The sequence below is a fragment of the Atractosteus spatula genome, chromosome 8, assembly GCF_055471065.1.
Source record: "Atractosteus spatula isolate fAtrSpa1 chromosome 8, fAtrSpa1.hap1, whole genome shotgun sequence".
NCBI classification, from domain to species: domain Eukaryota; kingdom Metazoa; phylum Chordata; class Actinopteri; order Semionotiformes; family Lepisosteidae; genus Atractosteus; species Atractosteus spatula.
In genome coordinates this window covers 10,483,270-10,509,504 of record NC_142713.1, presented here as the reverse complement: position 1 = coordinate 10,509,504, position 26,235 = coordinate 10,483,270, and the positions used below count along the sequence as shown (strand labels likewise).

General features: G+C 39.5%; 1 protein-coding gene across 4 annotated transcripts in view; it reads left to right on the top strand.

Moving 5' to 3' along the window:
• The window catches only part of bcl2l13 (BCL2 like 13), a 41,691-nt gene extending 15,831 nt beyond the window's left edge, over window positions 1–25,860 (top strand). For all 4 annotated transcript variants that reach the window (XM_088923981.1, XM_088923984.1, XM_088923982.1 and 1 more), the window contains 2 exons: window positions 2,807–2,950; window positions 21,130–25,860. In XM_088923981.1, coding sequence (XP_088780107.1) covers window positions 2,807–2,950; window positions 21,130–22,017 — 1,032 coding nt within the window. In that variant the 3' untranslated portion in view covers window positions 22,018–25,860. The remainder of the gene's footprint in view (window positions 1–2,806; window positions 2,951–21,129) is intronic.
• Window positions 25,861–26,235: the final 375 nt, after the last annotated feature.

Genomic DNA, 26,235 nt, shown 5'->3' with positions numbered 1-26,235 from the left:
CTCTGTTCGCCTCCCCACTGATAGCTGATGTGTGGTGAGTGTACATCATCCAGGTGGGGCTGCACATTGGTGGTGGCGGAGGAGAGTCACTGTTACCTGTAAAGCGCTTTGAGTGGAGTGTCCAGAAAAACGCTATATAAAGGAATGTAAGGAATTATAAAAGGAAATCGTTTATTATTATTAATAATAATAATATTACCATTACGTAATGAATACCTTACTATTTACAAGTATCATTATTTTCATTTGTAAAATGAGTGTACAATGTATTAAAAGAAGCCTAAATACAGCATCATATTATGAGCAATTTGAAAATTCAAAAGTCTTTAAAATTCGAGTATGTCATATATATATATAGGAGTTCAATAATATTGTTATTTTCCAGAAATAACAGGTCAGGTCTAAGTAGCCACTCGATAAGAATCAGTTTAAGGCCTTCCAGTGTCCTAGGATAGAGCCATACTTGTGACAAACATGAGAGTCAAGCCTTCAATGTGGCAGACATGAAAAAAAGCATCAAAAGCAAGACATTTCACACTGGGCTTTATTAATGAAAATATGTTTAGAAAAAAAGACAAAGAGAGATGGTTACTGGTTTCAAGTATTTCTGAGTTTTTTTCCTTGTAGAGTACATTGTGGCTCAATCTGACGGCATTGGTGCTCTGTTAAGACAAAGGAAAAGAAACACAGGCTCTTTATTATACAGGCCACAAATTATAGGTAGTGCTTGTTTATGATTAAATTATGGAGAATAAGTGGAAAGCATCATTATTTTCTGATAGTACTGTTAAGAATATAGGTTGCATATTCCTAGTGCATTCTGATCAAATGGCCGAAAATCAATAAATGAATAAACTGGCACTTCATCTGAGTTTAGAAAATGTTTGTAGAAACAAATGATGATCACATGGTGATCACTAACAACATTAAATTCCATCATGAAGACTAGAGTGCTTCCCAATTCAACATATTACTTAAAAAATTAACCTTCTAAGACCCTACTGTACATTGGCATTTAATCACTATCCCAATATATCGAACTTTTCCATGGTTTCCATGTTAATTTACATCATCAGCTTCAACCACAGTCCAGTCGACAACCTGCACATTTAGTTAAAGACAGATTAATCAGCGATTAGATGAACATCCGGTTAAATCATCAGAAATATCAGATGCTCACTGTTTTCTTGAAGCACTGTTTCTCCAGCCATTCTGAGAGCTGGATGTTGGGCTGGGAGTGGGAGGAATGCCACCGCACATTGAATTAGACTCTGCTGATTCTTGTTCACACGTGTGTACATGGTCATTATAGTCAGACAGTATTGGGAATCTGCTTTTGATCGCTCTTTCTGGCCACCTGGAACCTGCTTTACTTTATACAGTACATCAATATAGTAGCAGTAAACCTCTCAGGACAAACATTCTTTCTGGTTTGAACTACCATTGCCACAGTGGCTATGCTGGTGATGAATGGCTGCGCAGTTACATAAATATACATCAGTAAATAATGATCGCAATGAGTATGTGGTTGCTCAGAAAGTGTTTCATTTCTTCTCATCAAATTTCTTAATTAAAGCACAGACATTAGATACAGAAGATCGAGGTCAGATGCTTTAGATCAGGGTATACTGATATTATCTTAGGGATAATAATAGGGATATTATCTTAGGGATAATTTCTCCTATCATAATCTACAATATTTCAGATATAGACTACTTTCAGAATCTCTTTTCTTATACGTAATGCACAGTTGCTCAGTCAAAGCAGTCAGAAACACCTACTGTACTAGTTGTCACTTTCATTTGAGATCCAGGTGCTGGTGGTTTCATACCACGTTTTTACAAATCACAATACCAGACTGAGTTCAATTAATTTACCAGCTTCAACAGTGGTTTAGCAGGCAATCCATACATTTTATAGGATTTAAGAAATGTATTAAAAATATATTCATTATTTGCCTCATAGTAAAATGAATCTCAGTTTACTGAATTAGAAACCAAACTGTGTCTTCAGGAGTGTGCTCAGCCAAGCACTTTTTTGAAAGTTATGCCAGATTAATTGAATATCATTAGCTCAGAAATTAATTTTCTATTTATGAAGCATGAAGACTCTGTGATTCACTGAGCCAGACACATTTTTTTAAACAGCCGAACACCCAGTTATTTGCTGGTTCTATGATTTCATAATAATGAAAACTATGTAGACATTTTATAAGTTAAGTCTTCCCATGAGGAATATCAGTCAGCAGCCATATCACCCTGCAACTCACAACTGGCAACCCACTGAAGCTAAGCAGGTGAGAGCCTGGCCAGTACCTGGATGGAGACCTCCTGGGAAAAACTAAGGTTGCTGCTGGAAGAGGTGTTAGTGGGCCCAGTATGTGGCGCTCACCCTGCGTTCTGTGTGGGTCCTAATGCCCCAGTATAGTGACAGGGACATTGTACTGTTAAAAGGTGCTGTACTTAGAATGAGATATAAAACCGAGGTCCTGACTCTCAGTGGTCATTAAAAATCCCAGGGCGATTCTCAAAAAGAGTAGGGGTGTAACCCTGGTGTACTCCTTATAATCTTCACCTATGAACTGGGTTCATTACTCTGTTCTCCTCCCCACTAACAGCTGATGTGTGGTGAGCATTCTGGCGCACTATGGCTACCGTCGCATCATCCAGGTCGGGCTGCACATTGGTGGTGGTGGTGGAGGGGAGTCCCCATTACCTGTAAAGCACTTTGAGTGGAGTGTCCGAAGAAATGCTACAGAAGTGTAAGGAGTTAATTATAATAATTCTGTGTCTTTGTGGGTCCCCAGGTGCTGGTGCCGCTGGTGCTGCTGCAGGATGTGATGAGGGAGCTGACGAGGCAGGGGGAGCGGCCTCTGGACCTGCTGCTGCAGCTGGGGGTGCAGTACCTGGAGGAGACCGCAGCCGATTACATCATCCAGCAGGGCGGATGGGTGAGCTGAGGAGTGATGCCTTTTGCAGGAAGTGGCAGGGACAGCCTGCCAGCTCTTGGAGTGTCATAGCAGACTTGGTTATTATAAGTCAGGCTCAAATCATTAGGCTCTAAACTCGTAACACACTCCAGGAGTCATTCTGTCAACCTGTGGGGGAGGCTCCCCCAAAACCTGGCTTAAAGCCTTAACGAAGAAAAAATACACCTTACTGAATGAAGTCACTCGTGTCTGTCCATGTTCCTGGAGGACAGCGGGGTGGTGATGCTTCAATTCAAGGTGATATCTAACTAGATTGATCTAACAGATCACTTTCTTATCCAGTGGCAAGGGACATTTATTTAAAGGTGACCTATAAATGTATTGAAACAGTTGCAATTCTTGCTCTGCATAAATGGCAGCTTAAATTCAGCCCTGTGCGTTATTTCAACCTTATCCATGTATTTTCTTTCTGTACTGAACTTGTAATTTCCTGCTGTTGTTGATAATATGGCTTACGATTAGCAGCACTTGTACAAAAAAATCACTTTCTTTTACAGATAGTTGTTGCCAATGTATAGTGTTAAAATTCTAAAGAATCATGATGAAAGTTGGCATGACTTTTAAATGTGCTCTTTAATTTAGATATCACTAGGTGGCATCACAATGCAGTTTTTATGTTTGTCTCTTACACTCAGTGTTTTCTTATCTTGAATGATGTGAAGGCTGCGGAATATTTTCTTCATGTCTGCAGAAGGGAGCAAACCTTGATATAATTCTACGGATTGTTTATCTAGACTATGTCCAAACTACTTTCATCCAAATTCATTTTCTTTCTTTCAAGGTCTATGTAATGAAAGCTGTTTTCTCTACAACCATTATGATGTATGACTTTTAAGTTCTCTTCTCTAGGGAAAAAGTATTTATTTACTTAAATAGAAATAAGAAAAATAGTCAGATGGGTTGGTTTTAATCTTGTTTTTTCACAGTTGGGTACATGGACTCTTTCCTGCTGATTAAGTTCTAGACTATTCTTGTATACAGTACATTCAAATTACAAAATGGTGGTAGTTGTGAGGGCAGCATCATGAAGTGACTCATTGATTGTATGGTGGTTTTTCTCAAATTAACAACTGGATTAGATTTAGTGGTATATTGATATATTGTGCTATTGGTGTCACAGAAGCTTTTATTTGGAGCAGAATATGAATGTATACGAGTTGTTTAGCTTAAGCAGGTTGACAAAAACAGAAGAGGTTATAGATACAATTATTCGTAATGGCGCTTACAATAACAGAATAGCTAAACTGTTTTTTCATGACGGACACCAGCCTCCGATGAGAATTGAACATTTCTAAATGCATCGAGGAGTCAGGAATAAGAGGCTTTGTCTGAGGGCTAACCACTTGGCCATAGAACAGGGAAATAATGCGATATTTTGCAGATTGAGGAATCATCCCAGAAGCAGCTACAAAGTGGAAGGTGGGGTTGGGATTACAAGTTAGTGTATCAGAGGTGAAGGAGAATTTGGTTATGGTCATCCCTCCTGAACTTCCATTTAAGGAAATCTGGGTAAAACTGGTAGATTCATTTCTGCAAGTAAAAATATCTCGTAGGCCACCTTAACAGGACAGTAATTTCAAATAACCCCTCTCAAATAACAACATTGGGAGGACTTTTGTTTTAAAATTACAATTTGGGAGTTATTTATCCATTTGTGGACTTAGATTTGAATAAAACAGTGGAATGGACAATGAGAATCCTTGGATTGGAAAATGTTAGTGTTAGGAATTCCTATAATGCATCAACAAGCTGATATCTAGTATAAAGATGGATCACTAAACCAAGACCTGTGCATTGTAGTTGCGGGTACTTGACTGATGTTGCTATAGCCATAGAATAATATTAATATGCAGAGACCTAGTTTGACAGACTGTGGGAAGCTAGTCTTCTTGATGAAATGTTAAATCAGGTCTTGACTACTCAGTTGTTAAAGATGCAATGGCACCGTTCGTAATAGTAGGGGTGTTAAGCCAGATCTCCTCACTAAACTCTGGGTTTCCACAATCTGCTTATCCTAAAGGTCATCCTTAATTGAACTGGTGAAGCGGATTCTCATTTTTGTACCTGATCAACTCTTTTGTGGGCATTAAGGCTGAAGCATTATGGCTACTACAAGTCACCCAAGAAAGAGCTGCACTTCAGTGACAGATGAAGCAGGCCCCCTCTTCTGTGTAGACCAATGTGGGATCCCTTGAACTAATTCTTCGCAATCATGTAGCATCTTCATAATTAAGGAGATTGTAATAAAGGAGGAGTGCTAAGGTTCTACATTCCCAGTGCTGGTAACTTTAGCTCTCTACTGTCCATGTTTTACCGTGTATTTCCATACACCCATGCATTATTCGAGGCGGTGCGATGGCTCTGTGGCTAAGGATCTGTGTCTGTGGCTGGATGGTTGCCGGTTTGTATCCTGCGGCCACCAGAGGAATCCTACTCCGTTGGGCCCCTGAGCAAGGCCCGTAACCCCAGCTGCTCCAGGGGCGCCATATAAATGGCCCTGCGCTCTGACCCCAAGCTTCTCTCCTTGTCTGTGGGTCTCATGGAGAGCAAGCGAAAAGTATACGAAAAGACAAATTCCTAATACAAGAAATTGTATATGGCCAATAAAGTGATCTTATCTTCTCAGGAATCTACTTATTCATAGTAAGTGTTACAGCAGCCCAAAGTCTATCCCCAAACTAGGTGGTGTAAGGCGGATCTTCTCAAACGGTTCATTTTCTGACGTTGATTTTCTTTGACATATGCAAATAGATGTTTTTTTGTTATGTCTTCTCTGACCGAAATTGTATCCAGACAGGCAGTGCCATGTGACTAGGGATTTGCGATTTCATTCTGCAAGCTTATGTCTGCTTGTTTTTCATCATTCATTTCAATAAATAGTCCCACCCATCAGATTAGAAGAGCAGGATCTTCTGTGCTATTAGACAGAGGAGTGGTAGTTAACTCTTTACAGTCCAAGCAGGCAGAGCAGTTAAACGGATACAGAATCTTGCTGAATGGGTTAATCGCCACCAGCTTTCTCTTTCCTTGGTAAAAGAAGCTATAGTGGTGTCTTTACTTTAAATTTGACACTATTGTCATACGAATATTTTTGTTCTGTATCTGATCTGTGTGGAGTTTGTATGTTCTCCATGCGTTCGTGTGGGTGTCCTTCAGGTTCTCCAGTTTCCTCCCACAGGCCCAAAACATACTGGTGGGTTAATTGGCTTCTAGGAGAATTGGCCCTGGGTGTGAGTACATGCATGTTAGTGTCTGTCTCGACACTGTGATGTATCGGCATCTCTCCTGCCATTCGCCTGTTGCCTGCTGGGATTGGCTCCCTCTCTCCCATGACACTGAATTGGAAGAAGCAGTAAGAAAATGGATGGATAGATACGATATGTGTGAGCTTTGCAAAGACATATTTGCTAATACTAGTTTAAGCATTTACGTTTGTAGGAATACATCCAAAATGGTTATATACCGCAGTTCTTGCAGATTAACACCATCATTATTGTTATTAAACTTTAATAATTTTTGTTGGTTCTTAAGGTAAATTTAAAGTTTGTTTCCTTAGCTAATTTAATAGGTGGAGTCCACTTTCTGGCCTGTAAACTGTGAAATAAACTGTGTGCAGACCTTAAACCTGGTAACATCAATCAGAAATTTTGGAGGAAGAAAGCAGCCTTTGATTATGAGCCGTGGAGGAGCAGGAGGTGGGTTTTACAGCACTGCCTGCTCGCATTCCTCGCAAGCTCACAGGAGAAGCCTCAACAAAACAGCAACCTCATTTCGTCCCTGTGTTATGTCAGGGTTGGACAAGAATAGAAAAAAAAAACCGGTTCACTGCTGCAACTAGAGCAATCTGGCGGCAGCCTGTTCACAGACTGGACCCTGCAGCTGTGTCCTTAGCATAAACAATGTAGCTGCCCCTGCTCGGCACAGCACTCGCGCTCGCTCGCTCTCTCTCTCTTCATATCGGCACTGGCATTGCTATCTGACGAGAGCCCTCGGTCTGTCTCTCTCAGAAGGGCTGGGACAAGGAAGCCAGGTAGGACCTGTTCGTTTTCTGCTTCATGTCTGTTAGCGTTGAATGTTTCTAATTGCCCATCACGCAGTACTTCATGACACTTATGGCAGGGAGGAGCATTGTAAATTGTTGTCCATTGATTCCTTTTGGAGCAGCTGAGAGCTAGTTTGCATTTTCCTTATAACAGATTCTTTTTTTTGATGTGTCAGTGGCCCTGGAGCTGTATGCCCTGTAGAGTAAAAATAGTATTTCTCAGGTCTTGTGCATAACGTTGTATTGTACTTGCATTATCGCCACAGGGGATGTCTGCTTGTAATGTTTTGAAAAAAGGATCAAATTTGGGTTTTGAAGAACAATGTTTTGCCACATCTGAGTTTTAGGTCCTCACATCACATGAATGACTGGCATTTAAGAAAAATCTTTAAGAAAGGGACGTAATTTACTCTGATCACAAGTGTTAAAAATTAGTGGAATCGTATCATTTTAACTGCTTCAAATTAACACTGGTTGTGAAATGTCAAGAGACATCGTTATAGTGAAGCAGTGAGTGGGAGACATTTTAAAAACAGAACAGGCCTTGAGCAGTGAAATTAATGTATTTTCATTTTTTATTGTTCTTGAATCTATCTGTTTGCATCTGTTAAAATCAATGCACAATGAACAATGCTCTTTTGTTTTTTTCCATTGAACTGGGTTTAAATTTTAAACATGAGCAAAGTGGTTGAAAGAATGTTAATGGCATCAGAAGCACTGCCTTTAAAGTACAAAGTACTCTTGTGCCCTTGATTTTTTTTTTGTCATGTGAATCATGGCATGTCATCTTAGGTGGGTATGAATTCATCACAGGGTAGGGCCTAGTCAGAGAACCTCCAGCAGTATTATGTGGTCCTAATACAGTACAATCACATTCATCTAGAGCAGTGAACCTTGAATTCTAGCTTTACAACATTAAAATAGAACACAAATAGCACAAATAGATTTTGCCAAATTTGAATGTTTACATTATGTGCCTGGTTGTTCCATGTAAGAAGCACTCACACTGATTCAGGGGACAGTTTAGAGATGACAAAGCACCTAGCATAAAGACAGGCTGCCACAGGGTGGACATGCAAACCCCACACAGAAAGTGACTTAGGCCAGAATTGGGATCAAAGAGCTGTGAGTCAGCAATGTTAACCTCCACTTCACTGTACCATTTTAAACACCCATCTTTGCCAGTTAATTTAAACTAAGATAACAAAGTTGGTTTATAAATGAACAGTTCTTAAAAAAACAAATGGACATACAGTAAGTGGGGAGTATCTGGTTCCCTGTAAATAGCTAAGTAATTGAGTTCTTTATAGTTTAATAAGATGTAGTGCAAATGATATTCCAATACAAGTGGCAATACTAAATAGCCTGATGGGCATGATGTGACACACAGCTGGATCAGAACTGGCAACTTCCAGGATTTAGGGCTCATCCTGTGTGACTGACACAACATTGTCTGGAGCTCAAATTAAGTTTTTTTGCCTTTCTTGTTCCAGACCTTTGCACCTTTCACAAACCTTTGGAACAGTTCAGTTTGAAAGTACGCTAACTCATTACATGGCTGGTCACTTCTTTTCAAATGGGAGTGACATCACTTTCACAGGTGCATTGTACTTGATGAGCCTGGTTGCAGGTTGACCTCTGTGATCACGGTTGAAGCACATGTCATGTCACTAGTTAACAGTGGTCAGGGTTCCCCAAGTAGTGGCAAACAATTGGCTGAATGCTGTTGATGTGAGGGTGGAATTAATTGGAAAGGGCTCTCCTTGCAAATGCAAATAGCCTCATTGGTGCTTGCAGTCATGTAGTATAGTATCTATAGTCACGGGGGTTCACGGCTGCTGAGATATGAAACACAATTTATTATTCCAAATTGGATAGGCATAACATAATATTAGTGATTCTAAAATAATATGATATAAGATCTGGTGGATCTTGCTGTATTCTGTCCATAGATAGAATACTCTTTTTTTTTTTACCCTTAGATATCCAAGAAAAGAATATGTTTTAGATCTGGGACATGTTTTGCAATGAGGATTAGAAGATGAAAAGAACAAAAAAAGCACCGGAAATTTAAGCCATTTCTTGAAATCCTTTGATTGTGAATAATCTTTCAAAGAAGCAAAAGGTCTGTGTCCGAGATCTCGATGGTGAAGATATACCATTTCAGCTTCTTTTTTTCTTGCTTGAATTAACCCCATGTGAGTCTGATCCTCAGAAGACATGCTTCACAGTGAGATGCAATCCCATCATTGCAGCAGACTACTGTAAGTAAAGACAGTCCTTAATTTCGTTACAGTATCCTGCTTTTTTACAGGTTATCACTCCAGAAATACAAATTAGTGAGATATGAGCTTAGGTATGTATTGTACTCATACTTACATATCTTGACATGTATAATTAGGGTATTTTATATCTGTTCTGTAAAAAAAAAAAATCTTAAAGACTAAAATGTTTTTTTCCCAAATGGCATTGTTCATTCTGCCTGTCATTGTTCCATTTTAAGATTACAGTATGTGTGTGTCATTTTTATTGAAAGGTATTTAGCTTAAAGTAACTGTTTCCTCGTCCACTTGTATCTTTCAGTATATTAATGGAGTGTGCACACACCTTCAGTGCTCTGGAATTTTTTTCCTGTCTGTATGATTCCTAGTGGTCCTCAACTCTGTAACAAACCAGCTGTTTGGTGAGAGCCTATACCCTTAGAGAAAACAAATTTGTTTTGTGCAAAATAACTGCAAAATACATTTTTGTGCAAATTTACAGTCACTGATTAAAGTGTTGTAATGTATTAGGTATATGCATATATTTAAGATGTCTGAGAGGGAACTATGTTGTCGTTTAACACTTAATATTATATATTATTTTTATGCTCTTGACAGCTCAGCATTGTTTTAATGGTTTTGTATATAGTTTAATTCAAACAAGCAGTACCTTTTAGTTATCTTTTGTAAAATTAAATCCTATATGATGATTCTTAAGGGGCAGAAGGATTCTGAAAATATAGTGATACCACCTTGCGTTACTGCTGTTCGTAACGTGCCTAGTGGCAATAGGTACTGTCTTGGCATGTTAAAATTGTGAGAAGGTTTGTGTCAATCCACCACATTCTCTCCCTTTTAATGGGAACTTGCATTGCTACTGGCACCTTTGCCCAGTGTCCTTGGTGGGTTGGCAAGGCCAGCCACTGATGTTTTTCTGGAAGCTCTGAGTCACTTATGACTCCTTCTGCTCACATGCAGGCTGACACCTTGACCGTGAGTTGCAGTTATATATATCCCCCATTCGATCTTAAATGTGAAGTAATTAAAACATTGTTTTTTGCATAAATTGGCACCGATGCTGCAGTCATTCCGTTAGAGATTACTCTCTTCATCAAGTGGTTTGTTTCAGAATTCTAGATGCTTCAACCTTCTGTAAAATGTTTAATTGCAACAAAAAAACATTTGGCAGAACAGGGCATTTTTCTTGAAAATTCCCTCACACCCAAGTTCCTCTTTTTAGACAAATTTGATATCATGACTGATATTTGACTGCAAGATTTGCCCTTGTAACTTTTCATTGCCCCGGTCAAGCCTGGGTGTGATGTCATGAGTACATCTGGGAGATTGGCAGACAACTTGCTAATGCAAAGTGTTTTTACTACAGCTTCCTCCCCGAGTTTTTTAACATTAAGGAAAAATTAAACACAGATTAAATGATTGAGTACTGTAGTTATTTATAAGATTTTTACAATCCTTAGCATTTACATTCCATAGCCATTTTACCAGATAGACATGGCAAGTGTGAATGAACACTTAGAAGATCCTGAATAATGCGTGCTGGAGACTGGTGCTTTTTTATATGCAGTATTAAGCAGTTGCTGTTTCAGAGAGCTGTGCTGGAGGGCAGAGTCGTTAGTGTGCTTCACCTGTCTCGCGTGCTTCTAGGCTGTAAAACATGAGGAACGCTCAAAGGTGACTCTTGTTAAAGAAGGTGACTTCTTATTTTATCATTGTTCTCCTGCGTGTTAATTGTCAGTCTGGTGCCACCCTCCCTTGAGAAGCACCCAGTTAGAACCACTTGTTTGAAAGGAAAGAGCAGTTGTTTTGTTGGTCTACCTTTGCTTTTGGAATTTTCACTTCTTGCCCCAAGCACAGGAGAGGACTGAATAAGTGCTGAGAAACAGCTTCGCGTGCCAGAAAGGCAGAACAAACAGGCTGTAAAACACTGAAATTTGTTGCTGTGGTATGCGTTAGATCCAACCTATTTCAGCACAGAGAAGTTAGACAGCTGGGAGCTCAGCTTCTCCACCTTGGCACCCAAAATGCAGGAGCTCAGACTGGGGTGCCGTAGAACTGTGCAGTAGAATTGTATTTGCAGTCTTTGCTGGTAAAGTATCTCAGCTACGTGAAACCTGGATCACAACTGAAGGATTTTTACAGTCACCTCTGCTTCTTTTCTGCAAATTCAACAGGCTAGGTAAGTTGCACTATTATCACAGGGATAGTTTAGTGTAAAAGAAATTACAATTTCATTTCTGTTTTGTCTGCATGGTCTTGATCTTTCTGCAAGGCTTTTTCCAGTAACAAGCTCTGAAATGTAATCAAACCTAATGCACTGGGCTTGGCAGTCACCTCCATAATCGTTACACCACTGACAAAGGCATGTTTCAGTTATGGAAGCATGCGTGACGATCTTGTCGTTGCCTCATCTCTAGAAGTGACTGTATTTTTTCAGTGTCTGTGACTGACTGTGTCCTTTGGGAGTGAGATGGTACAGCTGCAATTTTACACATGATCTCAGGGCCAGTGATGTGCATGGGATAAACCACAGCAGTGGGATTTATAGAAGGAGTGCAAATTATTTATAATGCAACCAACTGCCACAGCCTAGATTCAGTGGTCTGGCTATAAGAATTCAGCTATTTCAGAATCACCAGATTTCTGGGGTTGATCCTGGGCTCACTGGCCTCTGGTGCAGTGGCCTGCAGAGGATGAAAACACCACTCAAATCAGCTTAAATGAAGAAGGGAAAGCCTAGTGGATATTTAATCCTTTGATGTGCAGATTGGATTCTACAACCTTTTGTGTAGATGTTTCTCAGATGTTTTTTTTGAGCTGTCCTGGCCATTCCCAAGTGATGTTTTACCATATTACAGTAGTGTAATGTCTGTAGTCAGAAACTAACAATGCTGGTAAGACTCAAGGTATAAACACATTTTTTACACAAGGTATAAAGGTATACAAGGTATAAACACAGATATTTTTAAAATTGCTTCTTATAAAGACTAATAAGTTGGTTAAGTAAAGTGGAGATAGCTTTGGGATGCACTTTATATGTTATTAAAACTGTACTTTTAGAAGATGTAAAGTTTTTCTGTAGTGGGGAATGTACTGTCATGTTGGCGCAATTCCCTATAGTACAGTTCCTAGATCAACAATGCGCGTATTATACCTTGAAAAGTGTTCACCTCTGTTTGTTTTCTTCTTTTTCTCATTAGATGTAAGTCTTTTCCCTGAATATTGAATATTCCCTTAGAGCAGAGGTGTCCAAACCAGGTTCTGGAGAGCCTGGGTTTTCTACTGCAAGTCTGTTTAAAGCAGCAGCACCTGAGCATCCATAAGAAGCTGTTAAATGAGTACAGCAGCTGACTAATTTAGCTCATTAAGAGCGAAATGTATTCAAATGAAATGTATAGGCACTATATATGCTATATCTAGGCACTATACACTAGCCCTCCTGGACCAGGATTGGACTCCCCTCCTATAAAGCACTAATACCAATGGACTTTCAGTTCCTAAATTCTAAAATTACTTCTACTAAGACTCTTTGGCAATGCTTGGCAAATGTTTGGTTTTCATGTGCATTGACGTTTTCTATGTTTCAGTTGTCTAAAAGCAGCTTCCTGTCTCAAGAAGCAATATACATTTTCATTGTGTTGTTTTCTGAAAATTGGATGTTGTGTGAAAAGACTCACCAAGAAATACCCGCGGGCACAAGTGAAAAACTACATGGAAGTGGATTTAAGGTTGAGATGGGAGTAGCTTGCTTCGGTAGGGGGTGTCTGAAATGAGCTGTCCAGCTGTGTTGTTGGGGCAAATACCCCGGTTTCTTTCAGAAATGGCTGGTCCTTAAATCACTTAGCTACTTCGCAACTCAATGAGTTAGATGTGCGTCCTTTCTTTATAACCCGTCTTACGTTTCCTTTGAATGGATATCTGTTCTGATTTCTTCCTGCTCTGCACAAGTTTGATTGGCACTCAACTGTCTTTTATCAGTAGGAAAGGGGCAACTGGGGTATAGATGTTGCTGTGTCCTATATACTGGAGCTAAGCATAAAACAGGAAAGGAGGTCTGATTTTTTTTTTTAATTGCTTGTTACCATATCATGAAGAAAGAGCTTATCACAGCCTAATCATATAAATAGTTAATTGTATATAAAAAATTCTAAACGCTGTCAAACTGCTGATGTACAGAATCCACCATGGTTTAACCCATTTCTCCATTACAGTAGTGAGCAGTGGCTTCACCAACTGAATTAAGGTCTCCAGATGAGCTACAAAGGAAGACCAGATTGCATAAACCCAGAGTGGAATTTAATCATGGTGCTGGAGTTTAACCCCCTTCTTTTGCAAATAGTGCTCGAATAAAAGGGAAAACTAATGCACAAGCAACCAGGAGATCAGAGTCTCATTAGAAGGATTATACTTCCTCCAGTACAGTGATCCCAGTCACCATTACTGTGTCATGGGTTTAGCAGTCCAGATTGAAGACTTCTACCTACTGGTCTACCAATACCACTTGTGGTAGCACCTTTAGGTTTACTAAGAGGTCTCGCATCCCATCCCAGCACTGACCAGGGCTAAGCTTGTAACATGTAATGAGATCTGGCTGCAGGTAGTGCTCTTGCAATTAGAAGAGATTTGTGATATGGTGGCACTAAAGCCCACATGATCCTAATCATCCATGTTGATTTGACACATGGGGTTAAAAGAGTGACATTCTAGTGATCACAGTAAATACACTTTTTTCTGCCTTAATGTATTTCAGCCTTGGAATTGTTTAAATCTGTTCTTGCACAAGCCTGTGCTTGGTGCCTCTGCCGGGATTAATTTGTCTGAATGCCTGTAAGCAGGGAGGAAATGGAATCTGCCTGTCAGTTCCTAATGCAGCTCGGGGTTGGTGTCTGCTGTCTGAGCTGGAGGAGCAGTCAGCTCTGGGCTCTGTCTTTCTACCCCTTGATCTGCCCAAACACCTTAGAAATGCATGTTGCCCCTTCAGGCTTCACTAATTCTTTCCTTTCTTCTCATAGATTGTGAAGTTGGCCATTGGTATGGGCGGCATGTGGGATATGCCCTCCCCAGATTTGTCTGGGCTTGATTGAATAGTGTATTGTTTGTAAGTGGGCTTTGGAATGTGTTTGAAACTTGCCAAGCCGAGCCCCTTAACCGACATCATGGTCAAACAGGCCAATGGATAGTTCTGGCAAATGGCAGATGTCCAGGTCTGCTGTTTGTGGGGAAATTGCAGATGTCGTGATGGTTAAAAAAAAAAGTAACACTGCAGCCATCCTGCTGAAATGTTTTTATTATCTCTAACTGGTGTGCTTCATCGCTTATTTACACTCTTAGTTTACATTGCCTCCCGTCTTCAGTAGCCCCGATGTCCTTCCTCAACCTGCTCACATTGATTTAGACCAAACCAAATGGGCCAATGAAACTGCATGTCAAAACCCTGCAAGTTATGTCCTTATCTTATCACTGAATTATATAGAATTAAATGAGTCAAGGTAAAGCCTTGTTAAATAAGTCACTATATCATAGCATTGCACAGAGTTCTACTACTAAGAAGAACATAAACACATTTTGTGTTGTTGAGACACGTGCAATAAAATATAAAAGCCAGGGTAGTTTTTTAATTCCAGTTCCATGTTGTTAGTTTGTTGGTAGAAATGTGGCATTGGAATATATTATGTTTCTGTTAGCAAATTTCCATTCAGAATAAGTACAGCTACATCACCTTGAAACTTCCAATGTGGAAAAAAATACCAGGAAGTAGCTGTGTTCTCAATCAAAACCAGAGTTTTCTCACTGTATGATTGTTGCATTTAAAAACTTTAATATTAAAAGTTTTTCTCACTTGACCTTAAGCCTAAGTACCATCAGGCCCTTAAACGTGCACTGTCCTACTGTCAGCAGAAGTACATTGGGTCTGCAACTGTACTTTTGTGATTATTCTTCTGTGTCTTGCAGAATCCCAGCATTCTTGGTTTTATAGGGATCTTAAACTCCTCAATGATTTAAGGCTTGGAAACGGGAGAGTTAGCCCATAATTGATTCATTTAAATCATGAAGGGCTCCAACGCCAGCAGTAGGAGTCACTGCCTTGTGTGAATGTCTGCCATGCTTTTATAATTTTGTGAAGCAAAACAAAGAATTTATTGCAAGAAGCAGTCGCACAGGAAATACATCTGTCAAAAAGTATTAGTAGGTTGGTTAAAATAATACAAGAAGGTCATTTAAAATAAATTATACAGTCTGTTGCATATCACTGGCAAAACTGTATGCACCACTGTTCCAGGCAAATGAATCAGTATGTAAATTCAGGAGGCGTTTCCCATTACTTGATTTCAGGGAATGTTTCTGCATTACGAAGAACAAGGCTGTAACTTTCTAATGTCCTTTCTTTGCACTATGAGAAAAAACATAGGTACTTTACTCTGAAGTACTACTTGACCAAGATTCAGATAGCTCCAGTAAACAATGTATAAAAATTTTTTTACTGGTACAAAAATTGTATGTAAAAATGGGTAAATGTTGTAATAATGATGACGACAGTACAGAGCTTGTAGCCTGCAGTTGTTTGACCAATACTAAAAACAAAGCTCCAGGGTATTCTATCAGAAACCTTCTGTTTTCTATTTTCCTGTGTCCAGGTGTTTTGGAATGTGTCTGTTGAGGTTCAGTTCTATTCAATTCAATTTATCATAATTCAACCCCAAAGGAGGCAATTTAAGCAACAAATGGTGAAACATACAACACAGACTGTATTTAACAAAAACAGCAGGCGCATCATAAAATAATTATGGAAGTAACAGTGTGCATGTGCATTATACAAACTCTGCCCTATACTACAAAATATTATTACTAAAATGAGTGAGTATAATGACGAAGTTGAATTGAAATAAATAATAATTGGATCATTAGGTATTTAAGAAAGTACTGCATTTAAGGAAGCTCTACCCAACAGAGATCATTGTGATAAAATGTCTTTACATTCATTATTTGCATCCTGATGGCCTGTGGGGGAAAAAAGCTACAATGGATGGATGTCCTGGATGACAGCTGGAAGTTTTAAGAGCATTTTGTTCATGTGACAAACTGCAAAACATTCTACTATTCTAAACATTTCTAAACATTCTATGTTGTAGAAAGGCTGTAAAATGTTTAGCTATTTCTCTTAGTATTGTTTTCACATCCAGTAAGAAAAAATGGTATCTAGAGGGGGAATTTTTAAAAAAATATTACGGCCAATTCTCTTATTTGCTGCGGATAAATAAAATATTCATTTTAAGTATACATAAAGGTAAATGTAGTTATAAGAAATACCAGAGTTGTCTGTGAGGTTCAATATATTTATGTAAAACGTCAGGCAAGAACTCCATTAGACTACTGTCTAATGGTTGTTGTATGCTATTGTCTATTCATTTAAACATAAAATCTTTGTGAAATCATAACCTTGAATTGTGAATAAGAAGTCAGAAATCCAGAACAATTTAGCTTTTGTTAAATGAGAAATCAAGACACTTTTGCCTTCCTCTCTTTGACCACTGGAGTGCGCCAGTGCACAACAGGAAAAGGGCCAGTTCTCGCTTTTTTTGATTGAGCCTGTGAAACTGAGAGAAATCATTATGATAAAAACTACCCTTTTTTAGTTTTGTCTTTGTTTTCCCAGCACACTTGCATACAGATTTCTTAATATGCTGAATATTCTTAGTTCATGACTGACTTTTTTCTATGGCAGACATATGTTTTATTTTGTTTTTTTTCCACAAAGACATAAGTGGAATCAAGGCTGCCTTGATGCACTGCAAGTAGTGTGTGAGTAGGCAAACTGTTGTATATGAATCAGGTCTGTCCATTGCCAAGATTGGACTTTCACCTTTAGATAAGGTGAATTTCTCACAGCTTTGGTAAATTAAAAGAAACAGATTTTAATTATTAAACAGCAGACACAAGGCAGGTCTTTGTGAACGTTGGTCTGTCTTGTATTGTTCTTTGTATCCCGTTCAAAGCTCGAATGAGCTGTTCTTTGCCTTGGATGTAGAACAAGAGAGATGGACAACAGCCAAATAAGAATATTCTTATAACAGTTCTTACTCTTATCGCAATCTGGCCTCCAGGTTTTTCATTTCTGTACCTGTAACCTCCATTACTGTGCAGCTGACCTTTTTTGCGATGCAAAATATTTGAAATATTTCATTTGAAGCGTTGCCCATTTGAAAAGTTATTGGTGGTTGAAATAATTTTAAAAATTAAAGAAACTAAAAGTCAGAAACTTTTGGACCTGCATGCACATGAAATGATAAGCAGTGACAAGCATGGAGCGTCTGTGTGGGGTGGATAGGGAGTGGAGAAGCTGGGAGCCGAGACTTGGCGTGCAGATAGGTTTGAGGTTTAACAGACTGCAAGCTGGCGTGTGTGGGGAAGGTCTGGACCAAGCAGATATGTACTGTTTAAAACCAAACATAATATTATCAGAAGATCAATAGGCTGGATGTAATGACATCTTGTGTTCAGTTATAAAGATGTCATAAAGGTAATATCTATTGATGTTTGCTCAAATTGGAAACGTTTCAGTGTATTTGACAGGGTGTGATCTAACTGTTTTAATCCCAAATGTAGCTACTCAGATTTTAGCATTTATGGCTGAATGAACTTTAATATTTGTGAAAACTGCAAAGAATAATAGAAAGTGGCAAACCTAAATTACTTGGGGTACATAAAATTAGTTTGACAAATCACACAATTAGGTGAGTGACCTGTGACTCGATTTCAAATCTGAAATCTGTGACTAGATTTCAGAATAAATGTACCTCTGTCAGAGTTCTGTATGCTCTCTGCTTGAAAAACTGACAAAGATTAAGCCTTTAAGAGCAAGGAGCTTTCAGAACCACTCAGATAAAGTCAAAGAAAAGGGTAGAAAACATTGCAGAGATACTGAATATCCTTTTGAGCACAATGAAATTGATCATTAAGTAGTGGAAGGTGTATCAACCTACCCAAACACTGCCTAGATCAGTGCCCCTCAACATATGGCCAGCAGCAACTTGAACAACAGTTCAGCGGCTGAGATGGGAGAAAATGTAGTCAAAGCTGGCTTGTAAGGCAAAGTGGTGAGGAGGAATCCATTCCTGAAAAAACAATCTCAGATCCCACATGGAGTCTGCAACAAAGCATTTAAGTAATACTGCTAACGTGGCAAAAGATTCTGTGAACATATATAGCTATAGGTCCAATCCTATAGCTGTTTTTACAAATGTATTCTAAAAGCTGAAATTTTTGGGTTTCTCCCTTTGGTTAAAGTTTATCCTGGAGGTTCAGGAAAGATTACAATTTAAAGGATGGCTGGAATTAGGATTTCAGAATCACAGCATATCCAGGCCACAGTGAGGGGATGTAGTTTAGAGGAGGAGGTTTATCTTTTCATTGTTACAAATACAACTTATATATTTTCAGCAAAATGAATTGGTATTTTCTGTAGCTCACATTCTTGGGCAATTAAAATGAGACATTTTTACTGCCTCTTTATATAGGACTGTGCTATCTAATTTGGAAGTTGATACACATTACACATTGACCCTCAGACCTTTTCTTGGAAAGGGTATTGAAGGGATAGAGGTGGGCCTGTGGAGATCTCCATGGTTTTGTATGCAGACTTTCCAATGAAATTCACGTTCCTTGAAAATCTCAGTTGTTTCTCCGATACGTCCAGACACCTCACCAAGTCTTCTACCTCACCCTTACACCTTCGAAATGTGTTATTAAGAGCCATAAAGACTCCCGTTTCCATCATTTACTAGAATTATGTTCATCTGTTAATTTTCACAAGCTGCTCATTCATTGTAGGGGATAAGAACAACTTGGAGAATTTCCTGGCAGAACAGGCTGTGTGACAAGAGAATACCCAGGACGTCAGTCCATCATGGAACACCCATTCTAGCCCCCAATAATGTGATCAAGTGTGCAGATTTAATTTTATTAATTTTCTTACATGTCACAGATCAAGGTGTGTTGGATGATACACGTATTATGTGTCTAATCTTATCTGCATCTCTACTCACTACAAAGATGTGCATGAAACATTATCCTAGTGGTGAATAATTTAAGAGGTCACTTATTTCAGTCTTTTTTTTAGGAAGCAAGCAATAAATCCATCTATTACAGTATTGTAGTTCATTTAGTAAACTGAATTTTTATTAACATTCCTAAGCCTTCTTCACATCCTTTTGCAAAATCATTTTGCTTTTGTTTTATGTAGATTTGACTTGAAACACCTCATTTAATTTATGGATATATTATTTCCCACCAAAAATAATTAAGGTGAATCTTTTAAATTCACAATTCTCTGTACTGACAGGTTTTTGCATTCCTGTATTGTAATAGTATTGGTTTGAAAAGTGGTTGTACTCAGCGTGGTAAGATGAGTCATAACGGTGTTTGTACTAAAACTTCAACTTCAAGTTCATGTTTAGGTTCAGTGCCAGCAGTGATGGAGCGATACTTGAAAACCACCATATGTATCTTCCTTATGTGAAGTCTTTGAAAAGAAATTTCTAATGCATACACACAATTGTTTTTATACACATGTGGTTAATCTTGACGTCAGTATGCCCTCAATTGGTCCCATAACAAGGTACCAGAGGTTTAGGTTGAATTAGCAGCTATACCACTGCTATGGTAAACGACTTCACCAAAGCTTTCTTTGAAATCCGTGCTGCTAAAACGGTGTTCAACCACTTTCCTCTTCAACTAGCTAAAACGAAACTGTTGATAAGACGGCCTGAGGGGACTTTGCCTCCTACAGGTGCTTTATTTAGAAAGTGCTAAGTCGGAATAACACCAAAGCATCAAAACATCTGTTTTGCTTGTCATAATCATGTCATTGCAGTGGGTTTTGATGCCAGTCAGTTTTAAAACGTTTTTCTTTTGAAGGCACTGACATCCTGGCGCTAGTTGCTTTGCTGAGCTTTCAGTCATGCCAGACAACCCTTCCCCCCATTTTCACTCTCTTCACTAAAACAACACATACTGTTTGTTAAACTGTGCTTATTCAACTGTAGTATCTTAACATGTTGAATACTCATTCATTAGAGCAAGTGTTAGTGAAGCTTTCTTCAAATTAAGACCAAAGGGGTAAATACAGATTTCAGCAGATCAGTAAAAGTTCTACATTTTATGCCATGGCTGGCACTGGGACACGGTTAGTGGTCACATGTTTTCGGTCCTGGTTTGATTTTCGTTTGGGATGACTTGTGTGAAGTTTGCGTGTTCTCTTTGTGTCCAGGTGGGTTTACTCCAGGTAATTCAGTTTCCTACTACTTCTTAAAGGCAAGCTTGTGTCTCTAAATTGTCCTTGTGAATGTGCATGATTTTGGATGGGAGGGTGAACTATCCAAGGTGTAGTCTACCCAGTGCTTCTGGCATCAGCTTCAGGATGTTGTGAACCTTATCTGGAATAAGCAACTTTTTGTTTACATTTCATTTTAAAGTTCTCATTTTCATGTGCCCAATATTTTTAGGACATTCCTATTTCGTGTTCCTCCGTCTTCCTTGTGAGGTGCTCTTTGTAATTGTCCTAGCACGCACTTGGACACCACTCAGTAGGCAATTAATCAGTTACTTGCTGGATTCACTCTTTTTTAAATTCATGGGGTTATTTTTAAAGTGAAAATTTTTGTGCTGTCTCAAGTCCCACAAAGTTATTTTATAGAACCTGGATCAGCACAATTGATCAAGTAATATATATGTATACTCTTGAGATCCATCTTCTTGCACTGTAAGCAGTCTTTGATTTGGGGTGGTTTATTGATGTATGGCTGTCTTTTTCCTCCTGGCAGGGCACCGTGTTCAGCCTGGAAGAGGAGGAGGACCAAGGCATCATTGCTGAAGACAGCAACGACATCTACATCCTGACAAGTGACAACTCTGGTCAGCTCAGCCCCCCTGAGTCCCTGGTGGCCACCAGCTCTTGGCAAGCCGAGAGCCTCCCTGTCTCCCTGTCTGCCAGCCAGAGCTGGCACACCGAGAGCTTGCCAGTCTCCCTCGGGCCCGAGTCCTGGGCGCAGGTCACCATGGACCCTGAAGACATCAAGAGCCTGGACAGCAACGGTGGGGCTGAGGAGCGCAGCGAGAACAACTCCTCCAACTCGGACATCGTGCACGTGGAGAAGGAGGAGATCGCGGAGGACGAGGGGGCGGTTTCCTTGGCCGAGATCCTGGAGGTCCCGGGGCTTCAGGAGGGGGTTCTGAAAGAGCTGTCCTCTCCGGCAAGCGAGGAAGGCGCCGCTCTTCCTGTGCCAGAGGAGCCAGCCGCCCCCCCCGCACCGCGCGAGAAGCCTGCCAGCCCTGCACCGGAGCCGTCTCAGACTGCAGCAGCTGAGCCCCAGCCCGTGGCTCAAGCAGAGAAGCCGCCTGCGCCCGTCGCAGAGGCCAAGCCCGTCACGGAGCCGGCTCCCCCTGCCGGCGGGGAGGAGAAGTCTGCTGTCGAGAGGGAGCCAGACGTGGAGCCCCCTGCCGCTGTGCCGGTGTGTCACCTGGAGCCCGTGGTACCTCCTCCGGCACCTCCAAAGGGAGAGACACCCCCGGCGGCGGAGACTGTGCCTCCTCAGGAGGAGCCGCTCCCCTCTGTGCCTGAGGACATCCGGGTGTTTCTGTACGGTGGCGCAGCGGTGGTTGCAATAGTGGCGGTGGTCGTGGCCGCGGCCCTGGTGTACAAAAAAAAATAGGCCGGGGTGGGGGTGGGGAGTTTCATGAATCGCAAATGTGACTCGCTGCAGGCTGCCGTTTCCAGGCTGCTGGAAACCGTGGAAAGGAGGGAGCGTACTTCCGCTATGTTCAGGTTTCCCTTTTCTTTTTTTTTTAGTGCTTTCATATGTTTCTTGTAGTATTTTGACTTAAACTGGAGTGGAGCTGTTTTAATTTTCATTTTCCAAAGTATGTCTTCTGGAACTTTCGGTATCGCACACCATGGTCATTTGCTTTTATTCATATTGTTGTCCTATACGTGCGAGTGGAATCTGAACACCCACAACTATAAAAAAAGCACAGGAGGTAGAGAGAAAGATTTAGGATATAATGTATATGCTCAGGACCACAGTTGCCTCTCTGGAATAGACCTTGTGGTCTTAGATATTTAGCACGCAAAGTAAACCCAAGCATTTTGACCGTTTCTTTTTGGGTACTGGGTTTGACCTGACTTGTTACATTGAGTATGGGAATACATTTTTAGTCCATATTGGGGAAAAAACTCTTTCACCCCCTTTCAAAAGTGTTTAGCCATTTCCTTAACCCGAGAACTAGGTTACTCGGTAACTTCTTAAGGCTCCAGATGCTTTGTCAAGGTATAGGTCCTGAATACAGGCCTCCACATTTTGAATACAGATTGATTTTCACAGACATCATATTTTATCACAGACATCAGAGAAATCATTACATGGAAATAAAAAAAACAGTTACAAAATTCACCCTATGAATGGTTCTCTCCCCTTCACTTTGAGAATGGTTTATGTGTGACTGATAAGCCACTGTCCATATACCACCTTGTGTGTACCTTCATCACTGAAAACTTAAATCAGTTATCCAGGGGAGGATTATGAGAGTTTTTAGAAATCCAAGATCAGCATCAGCATTTAATTGTATTAGAGGACAGCCTTTGACATGTGATACCCAAGCACTGCTTTATTTTTGTGAGTGAGAACCAAATTATTATTATTTTTTATTAAAAATAATTATATTAGTTGGAAGACTGTTTTTTAACATTTAAAATGCCATGATAAAAAATAAATTACTTTGTAGTCAAGAGATTTTTCAAAGCGGTACAGGAACATGCAAGTTTGTGGGTGTGTAACAGATGCAATTGTCAAAATACACTTTAGAACTACTTCCCTGTATTTTTTGCCATCTAAATCACTTTTTTTTATATTAGCTTTGTGGCATTTCATACCACTCTGTCAGTATTAGTGGAAACTGACTGATGCATATATTCCACTATCCACCTTCCAACCGGCAGTTACAAATGATGCAACAGAAAAGTAGATTTGCTGCCCTTTAGGAGTGTCAAAACTAAAAAGTGATTACTTGGAGACTATTTATGTTGCCTCCAGGTAAATGAAATGCGATTGTCCAAGGCGAGAGTATGTTCTTCTTGTGATTCAATTTTATAATTCAATATAATATTAAACACAAGATTATATGCATTTTTTAGTTCATTCCTGCTCACATATTCTTCCATGGCCACATACCTAGTCAAATAAAAGTGACCACAGTATTAACTATGCATATCTGTATTTATTGTGTGCTAATCTTGTTTTATGAAGAGTGTTCCCCCCCCCCCATCTCATTGCAGCCAGTGTTGGTCATACTTGTTCTCACTGGACTAGGCCCAATCCCTCGGTTAAAATGACTTCGTCAGTAATAATGGAGGCACTGTAGGATAAGCCCTGATTGAAATGAGCTCTTGAAGAACGTTAGAAATCGAATACTCTTATGGTTTCGATTTGGGTGATGGTTTTGCCGCTTTAGGGTTGTAGAATAGTTAAAAAAATTATTTGTTTGTGTATCTAGTTATTTTTAGAAAGAAGTGGAAATGTGGTTTATTCTTTTGTCAATACCTGATTTTTTTTATTATTCTGATGTAGCTTTCTCATTGGGTTCCCACTGGGCTCCTTTTCATGTTAAAAACGAGCACAATCAAGACTGACAATCGGCCAGGGTCACTTGGGTGCCCCTTTCAATGACTGAAGTCAGTGGAACACATTAGATCAGTTCTGGCTTAATTTGCAAACAAAAGGGACATGAATGTATTGTCTTGTGATTATTATTTTTTTTTTATCAAAGGCTGTGCCAATGGATTGTTTGCAATGGAGAGGGTGTTTTGGTTCATTGATATGCAGCAAACAAAACCAGAAAAAGTCTGGCCTATAGAGATGAACCACTGAACCCAGTATTAGCTCATTTAAAGGCTAGCAGGTATACTGTGTATGTTTCAGAACACTTACTCGTGAGCTTGTATACTTGGTTTGTTCTCAGTTTTTAAGCCCAAACTGACTTTTCAGACTAAACGTTTTAACCCCAGCAACACTCGATTGCCGTCTTTTGCCTGTTCAGCCTTTTGTGAGAGTCAGACCCCTCTTTGGAGAGCATTAATATTTTCCAGTACTGATGATTTGAAAAGTACTTATACAGGCAGTTATTTTATGATGTGTTTTGAGAATAAAGACCAAGAATAGGTGTGGATCACAGTGTTCATCAGAAATACAGTGCACTTTGTTAGGGTGTGAGTAAATATCCATTCTTCAAATAAAGGTTTACTTTTTAATTTAGAGATGTTTCGGAAAGCTGAGACCTAATTGTAGTGATATGAATTGGGTTAAAGATCGCAAGACCGGCAATGCAATTTTACTTTCAGCACGGCTTGTGACTGACTGGGGAGTTTTGGTGTTTTCCATTCCCACTCTGCTGAAACGGTAGGTTTTTTTGCTCGACCCATTGTCTTCCCATCAGCCAGCATAGCCTTCAGCCTGACACAAGTGATCCAATTCAGTAGTGAGCTGTGCCTGTCTTAGACGAAATGCATTCGTATTAAAAAAAAAGGGTAAAGCTAAAGACAATTCAGCATTAACCCGCTGGTGTCTTTTGACTAAGACAACCCCCAACAAAAGAGAGTGCCATTCAAAAATGAAAGCTAACTTGCACTTTAAATGATGGAAATTAAACCAGCTTTTTCCTTTAGCTTGGAATAGCAATCCACGTAGTGATGGGTCACATTCTGCAATATTTAAACTAGGAGAGCAACTAGATTTTTTAAAAACCTGTTTGCTTTGATACTGCTGGGGAAAAATACCATTACTGCCACAGACAATCAGTAGCAAAAGATAGAAAATTAATAAATGAAAACCTTTTTCATAGCTACATAGCTGCCACTTGTGGCATTCAGAAATTATGTTTTGTGAACATGGTTTCAAGATTATTTATGTTATGGTTGGGAGTATTTTTCTAGAAGCCCACAGGTGGCTCTTGACTGGGGGTGAGGTAATTTGAAAGACACCTTTAAGGTTTTTGACATTAAAGATTTAATTTAGTTATAACTGGAATTAAGACATGAAAAGTTAAGAAGGCTCACTCAGCTCTGCTCCAGTCCAGTTCTCAATAGCAGCTAGTGGAAATCCTTTCACAGTGTTGAAGGGACACAGCTAAAGAATTATTCAGTGTGGGCCCTACTGTTCATTGGCATTCAACACAACACCTGAATCAAATGCAGAGGTAATAAAATTTATGACCAGGTGTATGGTAGACTGGGTGGTAGCAAAGCGTGGATGTAGAGGAAAGGGGCTTTTACTATTGAAATGTAACAAACATTTGTGCTGTTTAATCACATTACGATTGTTATGGGTTAAAATGCAGCACCAAGTCCCGTTTGAGATTCTTGAAAACTGCTCAAGTCACACCTTTATTTTTAAATTGGACATTTTTTGACAACAGTATGAATGTAAAAGCCCCAGCTTTACATTTTGTACTGAGTTTCCTAACTGTACAGTTTAAAACCATTAAATAAAAATATTTTCAAAACTTGCCGAGTTGTTAGCCCCTGCATATCTCCCTGTGTTTCTGGCCTGTGTTGTTTAATGGCCTTTTTTCCCCCCAATGAGAAATAGCAGAACTTTGTCAGAAATACACTGTATTTACCCATATACTGTAGTTATACTATAAATAAGCCTTAACCAAGAATGACTTTAGTTAATTACAAAGTTTTGTGGGGGGAGGAAAGTCTGACAATTAAAAAATGTTTTCATGTAATGTAATAGAACAGGTAGAATGGGCTCTTAACCTGGTACTCTACAAAGACTAATTGTCCTATTAGGAGAACAACAATATTGTGTAACATTCTCAATACACAAGCCAGCAATTATATTGACATTCTATATTTAATGATAACATTCAAGATA